This window comes from Phaseolus vulgaris, chromosome 4 (genome assembly GCF_051622355.1).
Source record: "Phaseolus vulgaris cultivar YP4 chromosome 4, ASM5162235v1, whole genome shotgun sequence".
Taxonomy (NCBI): Eukaryota; Viridiplantae; Streptophyta; class Magnoliopsida; order Fabales; family Fabaceae; genus Phaseolus; species Phaseolus vulgaris.
Genome location: NC_143501.1, coordinates 15,004,193 through 15,021,415, shown reverse-complemented (window position 1 = coordinate 15,021,415; position 17,223 = coordinate 15,004,193). Strand labels below are relative to the sequence as shown.

At 35.2% G+C, this 17,223-nt stretch overlaps 1 protein-coding gene and 1 pseudogene across 1 annotated transcript; one reads left to right on the top strand and one right to left on the bottom strand.

Moving 5' to 3' along the window:
• Window positions 1–4,724: 4,724 nt before the first annotated feature.
• Window positions 4,725–5,137, bottom strand: LOC137838317 (heavy metal-associated isoprenylated plant protein 21). The gene is made up of 2 exons (XM_068647566.2): window positions 5,134–5,137; window positions 4,725–4,993 (listed from the first exon to the last, which is right to left on the bottom strand). Exons 1-2 carry the CDS (start codon window positions 5,135–5,137, stop codon window positions 4,725–4,727), a joined length of 273 nt encoding a protein of 90 aa, XP_068503667.2.
• Window positions 5,138–5,283: 146 nt separating this feature from the next.
• On the top strand, window positions 5,284–16,607 carry LOC150027927 (uncharacterized; annotated as a pseudogene).
• The last annotated feature ends 616 nt before the right edge of the window (window positions 16,608–17,223 follow it).

Here is a 17,223-nt window from a genome sequence, read left to right as displayed (position 1 = left end):
AGATTTTCACAAATGAGAGTGTCACACTTGCCAGAAGAATTTTTGAAATGTGTTTCCAGATTTTTGAAATCATTTTTAGATTTTTCAATATCATCTTCAAGTGATTTCACTCTCTTTTCCAACCAGCTATTGAGTTCTTTCAATCGGTTGTTTGAAAGCATCAATCGATTAGCTTCATCGTGAGTTTCTTGAAAAGCTTCAAGCAATTCACTATAATTTTGTTCATTTAAAGAAGCACATGAACTTACCTCACTTGAGCTACATGATTCATCATCATCTTCAGCAATCAAACAGATGTTTGCTTTCTCATCTTCACTTGATGAAGAACTTGATGATGATACCTCATTTTCATCCCAAGCTATCTAGGCTCTCTTTGTCTTGCCTTTCTTTTCCTTGTAGCTAGGCTTTTTCTCCTTGCTCTTGTTTGGACAATCTGCCTTTATATGACCTTGCTCACCACAGCCAAAACAAGTATAGTTATTGGAATTAAAATCATTTGATTTCTTGTTTCCATACCTATCTTTGTTGTTCTCCTTGTTGCGGTTCCTCTTCAAGAATTTGCTAAACTTTCTTGACAGCAAGCTAAGGTTTTCCTCATCACTATCATCGCTGGATTCTTGTTTGCCTTTATGCTTGGAAGCTTTTAAGGCTATGCTCCTTCCAAGCTTGTCTTCGCTTTCTTGAATGTTGAGTCGATTCATCTCTAACTCATGTTCCCTAAGCTTACCAAACAAAGAAGCCATACTCAAGGATGTTAGATCTTTAGATTCAGAAATAGCAGTTACCTTGGGTTACCATGTTCTATCAAGACATTTCAAGATCTTGATGTTTAGCTCTTCCTTTTCAAAGGTCTTGTCAATACTCATTAGATGATTGATGATGTGCGTGAATCTTTTCTGCACCTCAGCAATGGTTTCACCTTTGAGCATTCTAAACATCTCATACTCTTGGATTAGAGTATGCTTCCAAGCTCTCTTCACCTCATTTGTACCTTCACGAGTTACCTCCAAGGTGTCCCACATCTCTTTTGATGATTTGCATTGAGAGACCTTAAAAAACTCATATGAATTTAAAGCAGAGGTTATTATATTTTTGGCAATGCAATCGAATTTGGCCTTCTTGCTTTCTGAATCGGTCCATTGAGACCAAGGCTTTTCAATGAAAGATCCATCCTTTTCAAACTTTGGGACAAAAGGACCATTTTCAATTGCATCCCAAATTCCTTTGTCAAGTGATTCCATAAAGATTTTCATTCTCACTTTCCAAAATTGGTAGTTCAAACCACAAAACAGAGGTGGTCTGTTGATTGAAGCACCTTCCCCAAAAGGTAGTCTATCAGCCATAAAAAAAAAACAGTTTTAGGATCACACTTGAATAAGTTTCAAGAACCCTAGCTCTTGATGCCAATTGTTAGAATATTTGGCTTTAAACTAGAGGGGGGTGAATTATTTAAAGAAGGTTTTCGAAAACTTTTAAGTCAAGAATGAAATTATCTCAAGAAACAAATGATAAAGAATTCAGTTTGCCAAAACTAAAGCAAAAAGCAACTGCACCAGAAAAAAACAGTCGGTTGTATATATCAAAGTTGTTGTTGTTAGAGTTAAACAATGTCTAAGTTCAAGAGGGGAGGGGTGAATTGAGCTTATCAAATTTTCGCAAAAGAAGCTGATTTACAGTGTAATAGAGGTGAAAAGAACAGATTGATTTTAAATGAAACAGATTGGTTTTACAAATGACTTTAGCACAACCAGAACATGATCAACGAGGTTTAGATCAACCAGCAGAAATAACAGAGACAAATTGATTAACTTTCCCAGTTTATAAAGTTGCAGTTTGTAGCACAGAATTAATCAATTTTACTTAACACAAGGCATCTAGAGTAATGGACAAATGTCACAGTTCAGTCAAGCCATATTACAGATTCACATAGCAGCTTAATTTATGTTTAGAAGATTGATTAACAAGCTAGAATGGCAGATTTAATCAGGTCCAGAATTAACAGATTTAGATTCAAAAGAACAGATTCCTTTCTTGACAGATTATGTGAAAACTCAGAATTAAGTGCAGGGATGAGAAGAGAAACACAAGAGAATTTTTATATTGGTTCACTCATCAAGAGCTATGTCCAGTTCACCTTACTCCAAGGTGGAATCCACTAAAACAGATACAATCATATACAGCACACAGCAGTTCTTGAACCCTTCAAGAACTCCAACAACCAAGGCTGAAAAAACACTATTCCAGCATACCTTGCACTCCAAGAAACCCTATCTAGAGTGACTAACACTTATACCTATTACAAGAATGAATAAGGGAAAGACTACACCTGAAATTGTGTTGCAAGAACATAAACCAATTGTTCTATTTGCTCCAAGACAGTACCAACACCTTCAACCAGCACAAGGTTCTTCAAGAACAAACTCACATGTATTTTTTCTTTTGAAAAACCTTTGCAAAACCTATTTGATCCTCTTTTTCACACCCGAAATGTTGTATCTCTGTTGAAACTATGATTGTTCAGCATTCCTTTACGTGAGAAGGGCATTTTATTTTATAGAGAACAGTTTCTAACCACTTTTTAAAAAACAGTTTCAGAGCAGTTAAAGAAACAACAGGTTAAATGTTAACAAAACTGCCAGCTAGCTTAACTGAAATAATAGACTGAGCTTTACCTTTGGTGCCCTAACAGAATTTCGAAAAGCCTTTAACAGAGTAGAAATAAACCGATTGTTTCTCAATAAAACAGATTTATTTTTGTACTGAATCAAACCATTTAAGAAAACTTTAAAAAGCTTTTCCAAAACCATTTAATCAGATCATGAGCTTGATCTTACTACCTTGATTTGTCATCTAGGATGGGTCATGCAGCAAAAGGCAACCTTGAATATACACAAACCTAAAATACAGAATCATCTAAGATACATTGCAACCTTCAAAGCAAACTAGCTAAAGACTACATCAAACACACTAATGCAAGGTTGAGATGAGCTTCATCCATCTCCAACAGTTGTTTGTTATCAAATCTTAATAAACTATTAATTGCATTTAAAGATTGGTCAAAGCATTAAAAACTGGAGCGTAAACAGTTAGAAAACATTTAAAGCTCAGTCAAAACAAAAACCATTTTTCTGTTATGGTACCAAAACAAACAATCGGTTGTTTCCTCGAATCAATCGATTGTTTTGGTTTTAACAACTCAACCATTTGAAAAACAGTTTTCAATCTTTTCTAAAAACACCTAAGTATAAAACAATCGGTTGTTTCGACAAAACAATCGGTTGTTTTTCACTTAGTTTAAAAAACACTTTTCTTTTTAAAAAGATTGAGAATGCCTATGCTTTGGATTCAATCAAGAGTGGATTACAAAACTTAATCTACCCCAGATCCTATCTAAGACAAGTCAGCAACAGCAAGCACAGCCTAGCCTTCAACACCCTTCAAAGGGTTTTGGATTCTTCAAAGCTTGAACACCACTTGGTTCAACACCCGCTACTTAAACGTTTTGAAGGTTCAACCCACGCTATGATTTTAAAATTAAAAATAATAAAATTATAATTAATTTATTTCAAAAATTCTAGTTGTTGAAAGGTGTTGAACTTGAATATGAGCTAGAGAGCCCACAAAACTGCTGAGCGAACATTTCTTTCTCCACTCCTTCTTCTTCTTCCTCCTCCACTCCACAAAACTCCGTGACGGTGACCGTGCTTCGACCGTGAACGTGCGACCGTGAACATTCATCCTCCACTCCTTCTTCTTCTTTGACCATGACCGTGCTTAGACTTGAACGTGAGGCCGTGAACGGTGAGTTTCACATTTCTTCCTCCATTCCTTCTTCTTCTTTGACGACCATTAATGAGTAACCCTAGGTTCTTGATGTAGGTTTCCCATATACATGTTTTTTCTTACAATTATGATGCTGATTTGTGTAACCCTAGGATGATTTTTCTTCTTACATGTTGATTTAAGAGGACGCTAAGTTCTCGAATGATTTTGATGTCAAGTTCTTTGTAGGTCATTGATAGAGGACTGTGAATATCTTAGCTTTGTGAGGTTGGATTTTAGCAAGATGGTCCTTTAAGTGGATTTTAGCAGGATGGTCCTTAGTTTTCTAGTAGTGAAAGCATAGTTGAATCTCTAATGTCATTATGTTATTGACCACCGAATACAAATAGTCCTTTACCTGACATGTTACGAATAATTTGTGTAAAAAGGGTATAAGTGAATACACATTGGATTACTGAGGGAGTTAGGAGTAACAGTGGTCCTTTGCGTTATTTGAATTGTCTGTGGTAGGCAGCAAGAATCAAATTCCCCTCAACACCTTTTGAAAATGATTTCTGCTATTTTAATATACCTTCTAAAGTTTGATTGCACTCCAGCGTTTTTCAGTTTCCACGAAGTTTCAATAATTGACGATAGCTAGCTACCATGGCAATTCATAGTTTTTGTCCCAAAGCACATTCACAAAAGTAGAAAAAGGGTGTGTGTACTATACATTCATTCATTCATTGACCCTTCTCCATCACACTTCCAAGCACCAAGTGTAAAGAAAAAGCTGCTAGATATCTATGATAACAAGAGCCCTATAAGATCACAAATTATTATATATGTAAATTGAAAAGATGTTCATGTTGTCAAGTAAAGAGTGGTGGAAATTCAGTTGTATGATAGCAGCTAATAATTTCTCCTTTGTGTCAGATATTAATTGTTGCTTACATTATATATTACATGATGGAGCATGCATTTACGTTGTCTTCACTGAAAAGGGACATGAATTTCTCTTCTGTCTCAGCAGAAGGTGTAAATGATATCATGTTTCGAACATAGCCAGAGGGTGCCCTTTTGTCATACACCCCAGAGGCATGAGGATATGTCACCACAGCTCTTTTCTTCCCAGTTCTCTTTACCCTATTCAACACCTTTTTTGTATCAACACAACCATTCACTGTCACCCTGCTTTGCTTTCGGTTTATCTCCACAAATTTACGTAATGCTACAACACATATCGCATAAGCTTAAGATTTATATGTTAAGCATTAAAATGTTCTTTACGAAAGCATGAATATTGCACATGTGTAGCAGACCTTGAAATGAAATTCAACTTTAAGAGGATAAGAATTCAAATCTCAAAACCCATTAGGGTTAACTTATTGGTATGAGGAGTTTAGTAGATAGTTAGTGTGAGATTTTAGGTCAGCCACGATTGCTGAAAACATTATTCAACACATTATATATGCAAGGTATCTATTTGTGTTGAAGGTGATGTGAAGGTATTGTGGATGGATGGAGATGATGGAAGACCAAAAGCTGACTGAAGGGGAAGACCAAAGTTAGTCAGTAAGGGGTATTGAATTGCAGTAGGTGTCAACAATGCTTCTAGTGAGTAATAGGGTGTATATTATCCTGTTTTTGGTGTTTTGTAGTTGCTAGTTGGGATGGTTGGGGTTTTGGTTTTGGTTGCTGTGTGGGACGATTTTTGTGGATGGATGGAGATGATGGAAGACCAAAAGCTGTCTGAAGGGGAATACCAAAGTTAGTCAGTAAGGGGTATTGAATTGCAGTAGGTCTCAACAATGCTTCTGGTGAGTAATAGGGTGTATATTATCCTGTTTTTGGTGTTTTGTAGTTGCTAGTTGGGATGGTTGGGGTTCTGGTTTTGGTTGTTGTGTGGGACGGTTTTTGGTAGCTATGTGGGCTGGTATTCTAGGTTTGTAGTAGCTGCTACCTAGCCACTCCATGGTTGTAGTTAAGCAATGAGACAAACTACAAAAGAAGAGGAATCTCACTTTCTACACACATCTCAATACCTACCTTTCACGGATTTCAAACCTATTCTTTGTCATCTTCCCTCTATTCTCTGTCTATTTTTGCATGTTGCTTCCTAAATTCTACATGTGAAATAATTTAGTTTGTAGTTACTATACAAGTGGTGGAAGTGTGAGCATTGTTTGTATTTGTAGAGTTGATGTGTTTGGTGTGTTCATGTCCTCACTTAGGATATGTGCTTCAATGATTCAGACCTATGCATGCATTTGTCTTTTTTTTAATTTGCGATGGCGAATGTATGCACTTAGGAATATTTATATAATGATGATGCACTTTTTTCTTGGAGTAAATTTCTGCAGCATTAAAAGGGTTGATAGAGGTTTAATTTTTTCGTGTCTTTTCCTAACTCTTTTTTTCATTGGTTTATGTGGAAACAAAGAGAGATAGAAGGTAAAAAAGAGCAGTGATTAAATTGACTTTTGGTCTTCGCCTTCTAAACTACGTTGGAAGTTGTTGCTTCCCCTTTAAGTTCTTTCTTTGTTGGATTTGGGTTGAAGAAGAAAAAAATAGAGATTGAAATTAACAAACAATGGGTTGGGAAGAACCATTTTACACTCTCTTAACCAACTCATTCACCCTCCTTTCATGGTAAATCCAACACTTTCTCTTTTCTTCATTGCTAGTTATTTCAAAATTTAGCTATGATCAACCAAATGTAACCGTTCTGTTTTAGTTTTCTTAGTTCTTATTTTCTTACGTTTGTGTCTATTTTGTTTTTCTTGCACGTGCAGGCCTCCGTTTAGCTTTATTTGTCCATTGTAAGTAGCTGCTATCAGTACTCGTAAATATGATGATGTATGTGTTCCTATTTTTTTTTCAGGTTTGTTTCTGTTCGTGCAATGCAGAGTGACTCCCGTTCCAGCAACGAGCGATGCCTTGCTTTTTAGGTTCTGTTTTCCTTGTCAATGATCATGGAAAGGGGACTTTCAGTTTTATTGAACTGGTACTTTTTTCTGCTGAGAATTTAATTGATAATTTGAGAAAATCTAAAGTGTATTTAGTTTACATTAATCATTAAACTCGCCTAATTGTTAATCAATTTTTTGTCATTTTTTATTAACTCTTATACTGTCATTCCATAGTTTCCTCTTTGAGGCTTTAAACTCCAACATTCTCTTCCATAGAGTATATAACAAGTCATAGAGCAATGTGATAAGACTCACTTCTATAGAGTACAAGTGGTCATTGAGCAATATGATCACAATCACTTCCATAGAGTACAACTGGTCTAAAACTTTCCTTTAAGCTTAGTAGGTACTTTTTTATCACAAATATTTTGAGTTGAAAATCACTTTACAAGTCAAAACTGATTTCACACAATTGTGATATGGTATGATAGTTTTGTTTGATAATTCTTATATATCACTACTCATAGAGCGGTGTTATATTGGCTAATAATTTCATCATTACTATATACATATATTCTATGCAGAAAAATGGATCGAAGATGGATGTATGAACGACTTGATCCATCAAGGAGACTTAGCCAACAATTCATTACACATATTTAATAGAAGGTTGTCTTGTTCTATCATACGTCCTCATCCCTTTATGAGCTACACTTTTTCCATTTTAATTTGATCATGTTCCAAAGCCTAAAGGATTTTCAAAACCTATGAAATAGACTTTGACAGACACATTGAAAAGACTAATTTATAAAATGACACTAAGACACTGCATATATATATATATATATATATATATATATATATATATATATATCCCCATGTATGTATATATAGAGAGAGATAAACTCAAATGAAATGAATAGTGTACATAGAATCTAAAGTGATAATCAATACTTACTCCTTGTATATTCATCTTCTTATAATAGTAAGCCTCAAAAGAATATTAGTGAGTACTCATTATTTTGCAATGAAAGAACTGTCTCTTTATAAAAGAATCTCAATAAGATGAAATTATAACTTAGAAGAAAAGGTATATTCACCTTTCCAAATCAACTATTTTTTTCCTATGATAATGAGCTTTACTAGAAGAGGTGAGAAGACATTAGTAGTTTGATGTCCTTCATAGTGGAGGTGCTAGCGAGGAGTAACTGTTGAAAATGTATTTGGCAATATTGCACTTCAAGAAGGAGAGGTGTCTTTGCTTCATAGTTCAAAGCTTATTTCATCTTCTGAAATTTTTAAGCTGAAGGTATTATAAAAATAGTTTAGTGAAGCATGCATATTTTCATAGAAAAATATATCCTTGGGAGGGTCATTCATAGTTGCTCAAAATTTCTAAGAGATCCATTTACATTCGGATGAAGCATAACAGATCTTCATCTTTCAAGAAATGGAGCATGATTTGTCATGTTTCTTTCTTAAAATAGTGGTTTTTTAATGGTGTTTCCCTATATATGCTGCAATGTTTGATTTTCTTTACCATTCATTTGTGTTCTGATAGTGTATTTGTGTATTATTTGTGTTGATAGACTATAACAAAGAAGAAAATTTCTTCTGCTTTCTCGTTTCCTGTTGAACTTGATATGCGGCATAGAATGTCTGAGCTGTCTCAGTTTGACTTGGTGTATGACTTGTCAGCTGTACTGATTCACAGTGCTAATAGTTGTCATTACATTGCTCATATTAAGGATGTAAACACTGGGCAATGGTGGGAATTTGATGATGAGCATGTTACTAATTTGGGTTGTCATCCATTTGGCGAAGGGTCTTCAAATTCTACCTCTAAATCCATCAAGACTGATGCAATTCATTCTAATTGTTCTCAAGCGATAGTAGCTGACAGTAATGGAAATGGTTTGCATGCCTCTCATTCAAAATCTTCACTTGTGGAGACATTTTTGTCTAGTGATGCGTACATGTTGATGTACCATCTTAAACATACAAAAAATGTTGGTGAAATTGGGAGTGTAATTTGTGGTCCTAAGCATGATGAAAGAGAGGGTGTAGAAGTTGCTTTGCAAAATGGTGCTTCTCTTGCATCTCATCTTTGTAATGAATTCAAAATTTCAATGCCTCATATGATGAAGCTTGTCAGGAGTACAATAACAAGAAAAAGTTGGAATTGGGTCGTATTACTGGAAGGAGACAGGAGGTTCGATCTGTTTTAGCTAAAGCTCTTGTTCAACCACTGGAAAAACCATTTTATTGGATTTCTAGCGAATGGCTTTGCCAGTGGGCTAACAACATTATTCCAGTGTTAGTGTTTTTCCTTTTAAACAATTATTAGAGTCAGGTTAATTGATGTATTAATATTTTATAGGAGGCTTACTTTGCAAGGTATATGCAGCCCTCTTGACAACTCGTTTGTCCAATGCTCACATGGGAAAGTCCCAGTTTCAAAGGTTACCTCAATGAAACGAGTGATGCTAAAGCATGGGATACCTTGTTCTCCAAGGTAACTTTTTGTTGGTTTCCTGTTACATATTTTTTGTGGATTATTAATTATCTACATGTGGTATAGTGTTGTTAAGGTATGATAGGATGATACTGGGATAAAAACAACTTACGATATGAATATGATAGAATCCAAGCAAGATAAGCTTAAGCCAGTCGAATGTTTGGTGCACCTCAAATAATTAGATAACTAAATTATGTTACCTTTTCCTGTATTCAACATGGACCAAATAATGGTAAGATATGATAAAAATTATGTTCAAATGACAAAATTACTCTTCCATTAAAATTACATATAGTTTCTCATATTTTATTGCTTTCTAACTTAGTTCCTCCCTCTGAGGATAAGAAATGCTTTGAACGGTTAACAATGATTATGTCTTAGGAAAGGTCAAAATTGACAAGCAACTCTTTCAACCTATTTTTATGTTTTCAGTTGGGCAATACTGGTAGGAAAGATGAAAAGAAAATTTACAAGATGTAGTGGAGATAAATCTAGTTCTATAAGTGAACTTTAGAAGTTGGGGAAGTGGTTGTGTTGCCCATGACCACATTTTTTACTGGTGATGTCTGTAAGGAAACTAGTGTTTATTGGGAGTTGATGGAACATAAATTTTCTTAGAAATGCTTATGTGAGGAGGAAAATTCTATTTACTTAGCTAAATTAATTACAGTTTCTGACAAGAGTAGAGGTCGATGTTTTTATGTTGTACAAATGCTGGTTTGCTGCTGCAGTTTTGGTACTGCTTTTTTTTGGTTTTATGTTGTATAAATGTTGGTTTTCTGCTGCAGTTTTGGTGCTGGTTTTATGATGTGCAAATGCTGGTTTTTTGCTGCAGTTTTGGTACTTTTTTTAGCTGGTTTTATGTTGTATAAATGTTGGTTTATGCTACAGTTTTGGTGCTAGTTTGGTGTTGTTTTGATTCTGTTTTTGCTGCAGTTAAAGTGCTTTTGATGTTCTTTTTGGAGCCTAGGCATTGTTGTTTTTAGGTTTAGTAGCAGGGTGTTAAGCATAGTTTGTTTGAGTGTGTGTCCTTGTTCTTTGGGAATGTTTGTAGTCATCTGTTATGTAGATGATCTTTTTAGTTTTAGGCTCTTTCTTGTTATGTTAAAACAAGAAAGGTTTCAAACTGTTTAAGATTTAACTTCTCTAGGTTGACATGATCAGAAAGTAGAAGTTTCTTGGAACCTTATATAGTAGCTCAACTTCTGTTTGTCATCAAGTTACTATTTTTTAAAACGTGTTTTCTGTTTTTCTTGGTATTTTGAAGAGTGTGAAGGTAAGCTTGTCTTGGTATCTACCAGCTCAACCTTAGTTAATTAAAGTAACTTTAGTTCAATTTCAATCAAAATATCAATCAAAAACCACAAATATCACGTTTCTACCTTTGTATTTTTGTACAAAATTCCAAGTTTATTATCGTGGGTCTTGTATTAGAAAATAATTTTTCTTGTTCTTTTCCTTGTTCCTATTAAAAAATATTTTTTTCTTTCTCATTTTAAAAACAATATTCAATTTTCAAGACAAGTAAAAAGTATAAAGAAAAAGTTATAAATAAAATTTTTTTAGTAAGAAAAACATTTCTTCATATTAGATTGCTTCCTAAAATAATTTTATCTTGAATAATTATATTGAAAAAAATGAAATAGGTAAAAAATAGGATAAATGCAATAAGAAAAAGAGAAGTGGAGAAATTTAAAATTGATTTATTTCAATAAAAATATATTTCAAACTTAAATTCTTTGTGTGCTTGCAGGCTAAGCCTACACTTTTTCAAATAAAAAATATAAAAAATATTTTGAAGGCTAAGCCCACATTAATTTGTGGCCAACATGAAGGTTTAGCCTACGCTAATTGTCTCGTAGCTAAACTCACTCTACTTGGACATTTTGAAGACTTGGCCCACACTAATATAATTTTGTGTGGGCTTAGCGTGGGTCAAACTCACAATTTTTTATAACTACTTGGACTTGGCCCACGCTAATATAATTTTGTGTGGGCTTAGCGTGGGTCAAACTCACATTTTTTTTATAACTACTTGGACATTTTGAAGGCTTAGTCAACGCTAATATAATTTTGTGTGGGCTTAACATGGGTCAAACTCACATTTTTTTATAAATTTCTAAACTCCTTGTAGGCTAAGTCCACGCTTCACCTACGCAAAAAACACCCGTCATGTGTCGCCCACACCCGCCAATATATCTTTACGTCGAATATATTAGCTTCAAAATTCTTATTAACACTATGCCGACGATAATCACCCTTTTGTGTAGGTTTTTCATACTTAGCCTCCATTTTTGACCCAGCAATAATAAAACTTTTTTTTTAGTGGTTGGTGGCGACACGGAAGAGCATACAGCGGTAGAAAGACCATGTAGATGTGCTTCTTTCATTGCAATTTTTTTATTTGAAAATTATTTAGACTTAGAATATAGAGTTAACTAGTTATGTTTTTATTTAACTAGTTTTAAGTATAAGTAATGAAATTTATGTATGTTTGAAGTGATGAAACATTATAAACAAGTTAGGGATTAAAAGTTGAAAATAATTTAAGAATGGGAGCTGGATCACGAACAGTGGCTCGAACGATGTAGCCACGCTCAATGAGTCTCATAACAAGCCATGAACCATGAAACCAGAAGCTCCGATGACGCAAACAGTTTCAGATATTGAACCCATTATCTTCTAGCTTTCTCTTTTTGACCCAAAACACAAAACCAAATAAGATAAAATACTGAACCTCTGATGAATGAATATGGTGGGATACGTTGACTTGGGAATGGAATGTGTGATGTTTGTTGGAAGTTTTTATAGAAGCTTTTGTGCATTCTGCACATGAACAGGGACCATGGAGTTTAATGAAAGATGTTTGTGAACAAATAATGAAAAGTGAAATGTTCTTGTTTGGTCCATTTGGGATTTGGTATGTTTTTCTTTTGAGTCAACACATGATGATCAACAAGTCATGTGATGTATGTCATAGGTAGAAGAAAAGAAAGTTAGTTCAATGGGAGACACCTGACACTTTCCTAATTTAGTTTGGGTCGGTCCAATTAAATAAATGCTTAAATGTGACATAAATTCATTTAGTGTTATATATTTTAATCTTAATTTTTTCTTAATCTCTTAAGTAACACTTTTGATTACGTGATTTCTCTAACATTAAACTTTTTGTTAAGGATAACAACAACTATTAGCTAGTTAACAACTTCTAACTACAAGAACCAAGTAAAAATGGAATTATAAGAAAAGAATTCAAGAAGAAAAATTTGAGTATAAAATTAATTAAAACAATATTGATTTCATAATCTTAAGTTATGTTCACAATTTTGCACCCCTATCTCTAAAAAGTTTACGAAGATAGATTATTTTTATATATATTTAATTACACAGAGTCTCATTCAACTATTATTATTTTACAAAATTTATTATTCAATAATATATTTTTAGGAGTATTAGTGGGAAATATTAAAATAGCTGAGTTTATCTTAGTGTATTTGATCTGGGTGAGAATACAATATTATTTTATTATATATACTTAGTTAATTGTAAAATTAAAGTAATAAGTGATAATAATTGTACTTTCCAGAGGATTAAGTTGGTGTCCAATTAATATATTTAACTTTTTGTGTTAGACTCTCAAAGTTTGAAAGTTATTTTTATGCATATGCTAACCTTATCTAATTCCTTTTAGCTAATGATTTTAAAGAGAATTTAAATTAACAATAATATGTTATAATATATCCAATCCAAATTCAAATAAATTGATTGAATTTAAAATTCATATTCATTTTAATTATATCAAATGAATTTTTTTAAATTCATGGATTAAATCTAAATTCAATTCATTTTGTTAATTAGATTAAATTTACTTTGTCAATTACTTTAAATCCATTTTGATACGAACACAAATTAACTTGGCTCGAATCAGGTCTAAGTCGAATCAATCTGAACGCGGACCAACTCGATTCGACATCAGTCTGAGCTCGGACGACTCGACATCGGCTCGGGTCCGCTCGACCTAACATCGACCCGGGCACACTCGGCTCGACATTAGCCAGGGCCAATCGACTCAACATCAACCCGAGCCTGCTCCACTCGACATCGGCTCGAGTCTGGACGACTCGACATCGGCCTGAACCCGGACGACTCGACATCGGCCTGAACCCGGACGACTCGACATCGGCCTGAACCCGGACGACTCGACATCGGCTCGGGCCCGCTCGGCTGGACATCGACCCGGGCCCGCTTAGCTCGACATTGGTCGGGGCCCATTCAACTCGACATAGACCCAGGCTCACTCTACTCGACATCGGCCCGGGCCCATTCCACTCGACATCAGCCTGGCCCGCTCCACTCGATATCGGCTCAAGCCCGGACGACTCGACATCGGCCTGAACCCGAACCCCTCGACATCGGTTCGGGCCCGGAGGACTCGACATCGGTCTGAGCCCAGAAAAGTCAACATCGGCTCGGGCACGCTCGGCTTGACATCGGCCCGGGCCCTCTCGGCTCGACATTGGTAAGGGCACAATCGACTCGACATAGACCCAGGCCCACTCCACTTGACATCGGCCCGTGCCCGAGAGACTAGACATTAGCTCGAGCCGGCTTGGCTCGACATTGGCCTGGGCCCAATCGATTCAACATCGGCCCGGGTCCAGGAGACTCGACATCAGTTCGGGCTCGTTCGGCTTGACATCGGCTAGGGCTCAATCGACTTGACATCGACTCGGGCCCACACCACTCGACATCGACCCGAGCCCGTTCGGCTGGACATTGGCCGGAGCCCGGGAGACTCGACATTGGCTCAGGCCCGGTCGGCTCAACATTGGCTCAGGCCCGGTCGACTCAACATTAGCCCAGGCCCAATCAACTCAACATCGGCCCGGGCTCATTCCACTCGACATCGGCCTGGCCCCGAGAGACTCAACATTGGCTCGGGCCCGTTCGGCTTGACATCGGTCCGGACTTGCTAAGCTCGACATTGGCTTGGCCCGTTCGGCTCAACATCGGTGCTGGCCCGGCAACTCGACATTAGCCCGGGCTTGCTGACTTGATATCGGCTTGGGCCAGCTCGACTGGACATCGACTCATGAATGCTCGGCTTGACAACGACCCGGGCGAGCTTGGCTCGAAATTGACTCGGCACTACTCGGCTTGATATGGGCCCGAGACTGCTCGGTTAGACATCGGTTTGGGCCCGCTCGCCTCGACATCGGTTGGATTGTCTTGACTTAACTAGGATAAGACCAAATCAAAATCCATCCCAAAATACAATTTCGATAATCCAAAAATGTATCATATCTATATCTAATCTTTATCCAATTAAATGAATTGGATTTAAAATCCAAAAATATAGATTTGGATTTAAATTAAATCTATTTAAATGAATTAAATAATATAAATATGGATAATTATGGGTTGAATTTTGTAATTTGAATTTTTTACCTCCGGAAGATATGCTAAGATTTGATGATCCTGAAGACAAACATACACGTGCATGCATAAGTACTCTAGTCCAAATCTCTTTAATCCATCTCATACTGATCAGACCCAAGCAATAACTAATCTATTTTAAAATAAATAGTATTAATTTATATTATGGTATATAAAAATATTAAAAATTCATTGATTGAGATTATTTAAAATGTAGCTTAACACATACCAAGTCTGTTTTTTTTAAAAAAAAATGTGAAAAATTACTTTAAACCTCGTAAATAAATAACAGTAATCATAAATCAGACAGTATTAGTGCCTTATAGGTGTTCCCTTTTCTCTCACCAAAAAGAAACAAACAAAGGCCAACACAGGAGAAAGAGAAAAAGTAATGGTAAAAAAAAATAAAGGAGAGAAAAAAAAAACACTCAAATTAAGGCAAAAGAAAAGAAAGCTTGATTTCATTGATCAATAAGTGCAGGCTTTCTTTCATAAAGTCTGGATAGGCTTTTTTTCTGAGTAGAGGATTTCACATATCTAAGTGCAAGCTTCAAATATGAAGTAGAACAAATATATATATATATATATATATATATATTTTTTTTTTTTTTTTATTTTTTTTCATATTTAATATCATATTTCTTCGAAGCGTGCATGAAATTGTTTTTTTTATATATTTTTATGGAGAAAAACTACGATTTAACATGTTTCTTTAATCTATTTTTAATTTGATTGATGCATGGAATAAGAGTGAGTGGAACATTATATATTTTTCTACTCTCATAAATATTGTTGTATATATCATATTGTTATACTTCATATTGTGTATAGGAGAATATATAGATAGAAACACCTTATTCCAATATCAGTTTCAAAGTGACCTAAGAAAGGTACTTGGACATTGTTAAGAAAGCACCAATTCTTTTCATGTTTGTATTTTTTACTCTCTCTATTAAAGTGTCCTGTTTTCTCTCTCTCACCAAATTTTCAATCTTAAAAAATAAATATATTTTATTTAATGTATTCTAAGATAAATTCTAACTCAAAAATACAGTCCAAGTCTATTAAATGAGAACACTATGTGACTCAAAGCACCGTATTAAGTTTCTTATTCTGCAAAGTGCAGACCCAACATCGTACTTTAGGATTTTTGACAAGTTTACTTGATTTTATTGGAGGAAACCTTACAAATTCTTTTAAAAATTATACAACCTTACAAATTGTATAAGGACAAATTGTATAAGGAATTTGTAGTAGTCCTTGAAGGTAGAAAGTGGATGAATAAAAGATTAACATCTGATAGATGAATTTAGAGAAGGAGTGTATGAGTTCCTACTTATTAGTCAAGAAAAGTTTCAAGAAAAAGGTGAAATGTTAAGATATCCTTGTGTTAAATGTAGTTGTAAAGCTTTCAAGTATGTGGATCAAGTTTGGTGGGATTTGTATCAAGAGAGATTCATGCCTAATTATTACTGGTGGACAAATCATGGTGAGGAATTGCCACAATTCCCCCAGTGGATGTTGGTAGTTCAGGTTATGGACATGTGAGCAAATAAAAGAATTAGGTTGTTTCCATCAAATGATAATGGATCATGTCGGGTCGCCCTCAAATACACATTGCATGCAACCAGATAGTGTTGTTGGATCTGAGTACATGGAGGAAAAGCTTGATCCTAAAACTCAATTTTTTTTTTGACATAATTGCTGCTACACAAGCACCCTTGTGGGAAGGATGTGAGAATTAGTCAGAATTGTCAGCTTCTTTGGAAGCTCTAAGCTTGAAATTTGACTATAATATGTTTGAAGGATGTTTCAATATAATGATCCAACTTATGGGGGAGATTATGCCTAGAGATCATTCAATGGTTAATAATTTTTTCCAAGCTAATAAGTCGGTGGAAAAATTGGGTTTGGATTGTACGAAAATTGATTGTTGTCCAAAAGGATGCATGTTTGTATTACAGGAAAATATGTCATAAAAGTATAACTAATTGCTTTGTTTGTGGAATGGAGCGATATAAGACAATCACTAGGAGGCGAATTGAAAAGAAAAATTGTTAAGAAAATGTGGTACTTTTCCATCATTCCTAGACTTAGAAGGTTGTACTTTTCAATAGCCACTATACCTCATATGAGATGGTGATAAGTGCCAAATTTCAGTAATATTTCATATTAAAATATAGGCACTTATGAGTATTATTTGTTAAAATAAGTATAAAATAAGTTCTAATTTATGAATTTATACCTTTTTAAATATTTTACAATTATTATTTGAATAAGAACGATTTATTTCCAAATTTTGTGTTAATTTCAGGATTCTAGAGGAGAATGGAGATGATTTGGCAAAAAGAGATTAATATAAGCTAAAAAGGGAGAGATGAAAGACCCGACACGCACAAAGCTCACAAAAGCCCAACTCATCATCAGAGCATCTCGCTCAAGCGAGCTCATTCTCACTCAAGCGAGAGTGCTCCAGCAGCATCGGTCATTTTTGACGTTTTACTCGCTCAAGCAAGCTCAATCTCGCTTGAGCAAGAATCCACTTTAGCCAAAAAAAAAAAGGTTAAATAGGGGGCTTGAGGCACAAGCCTAGTG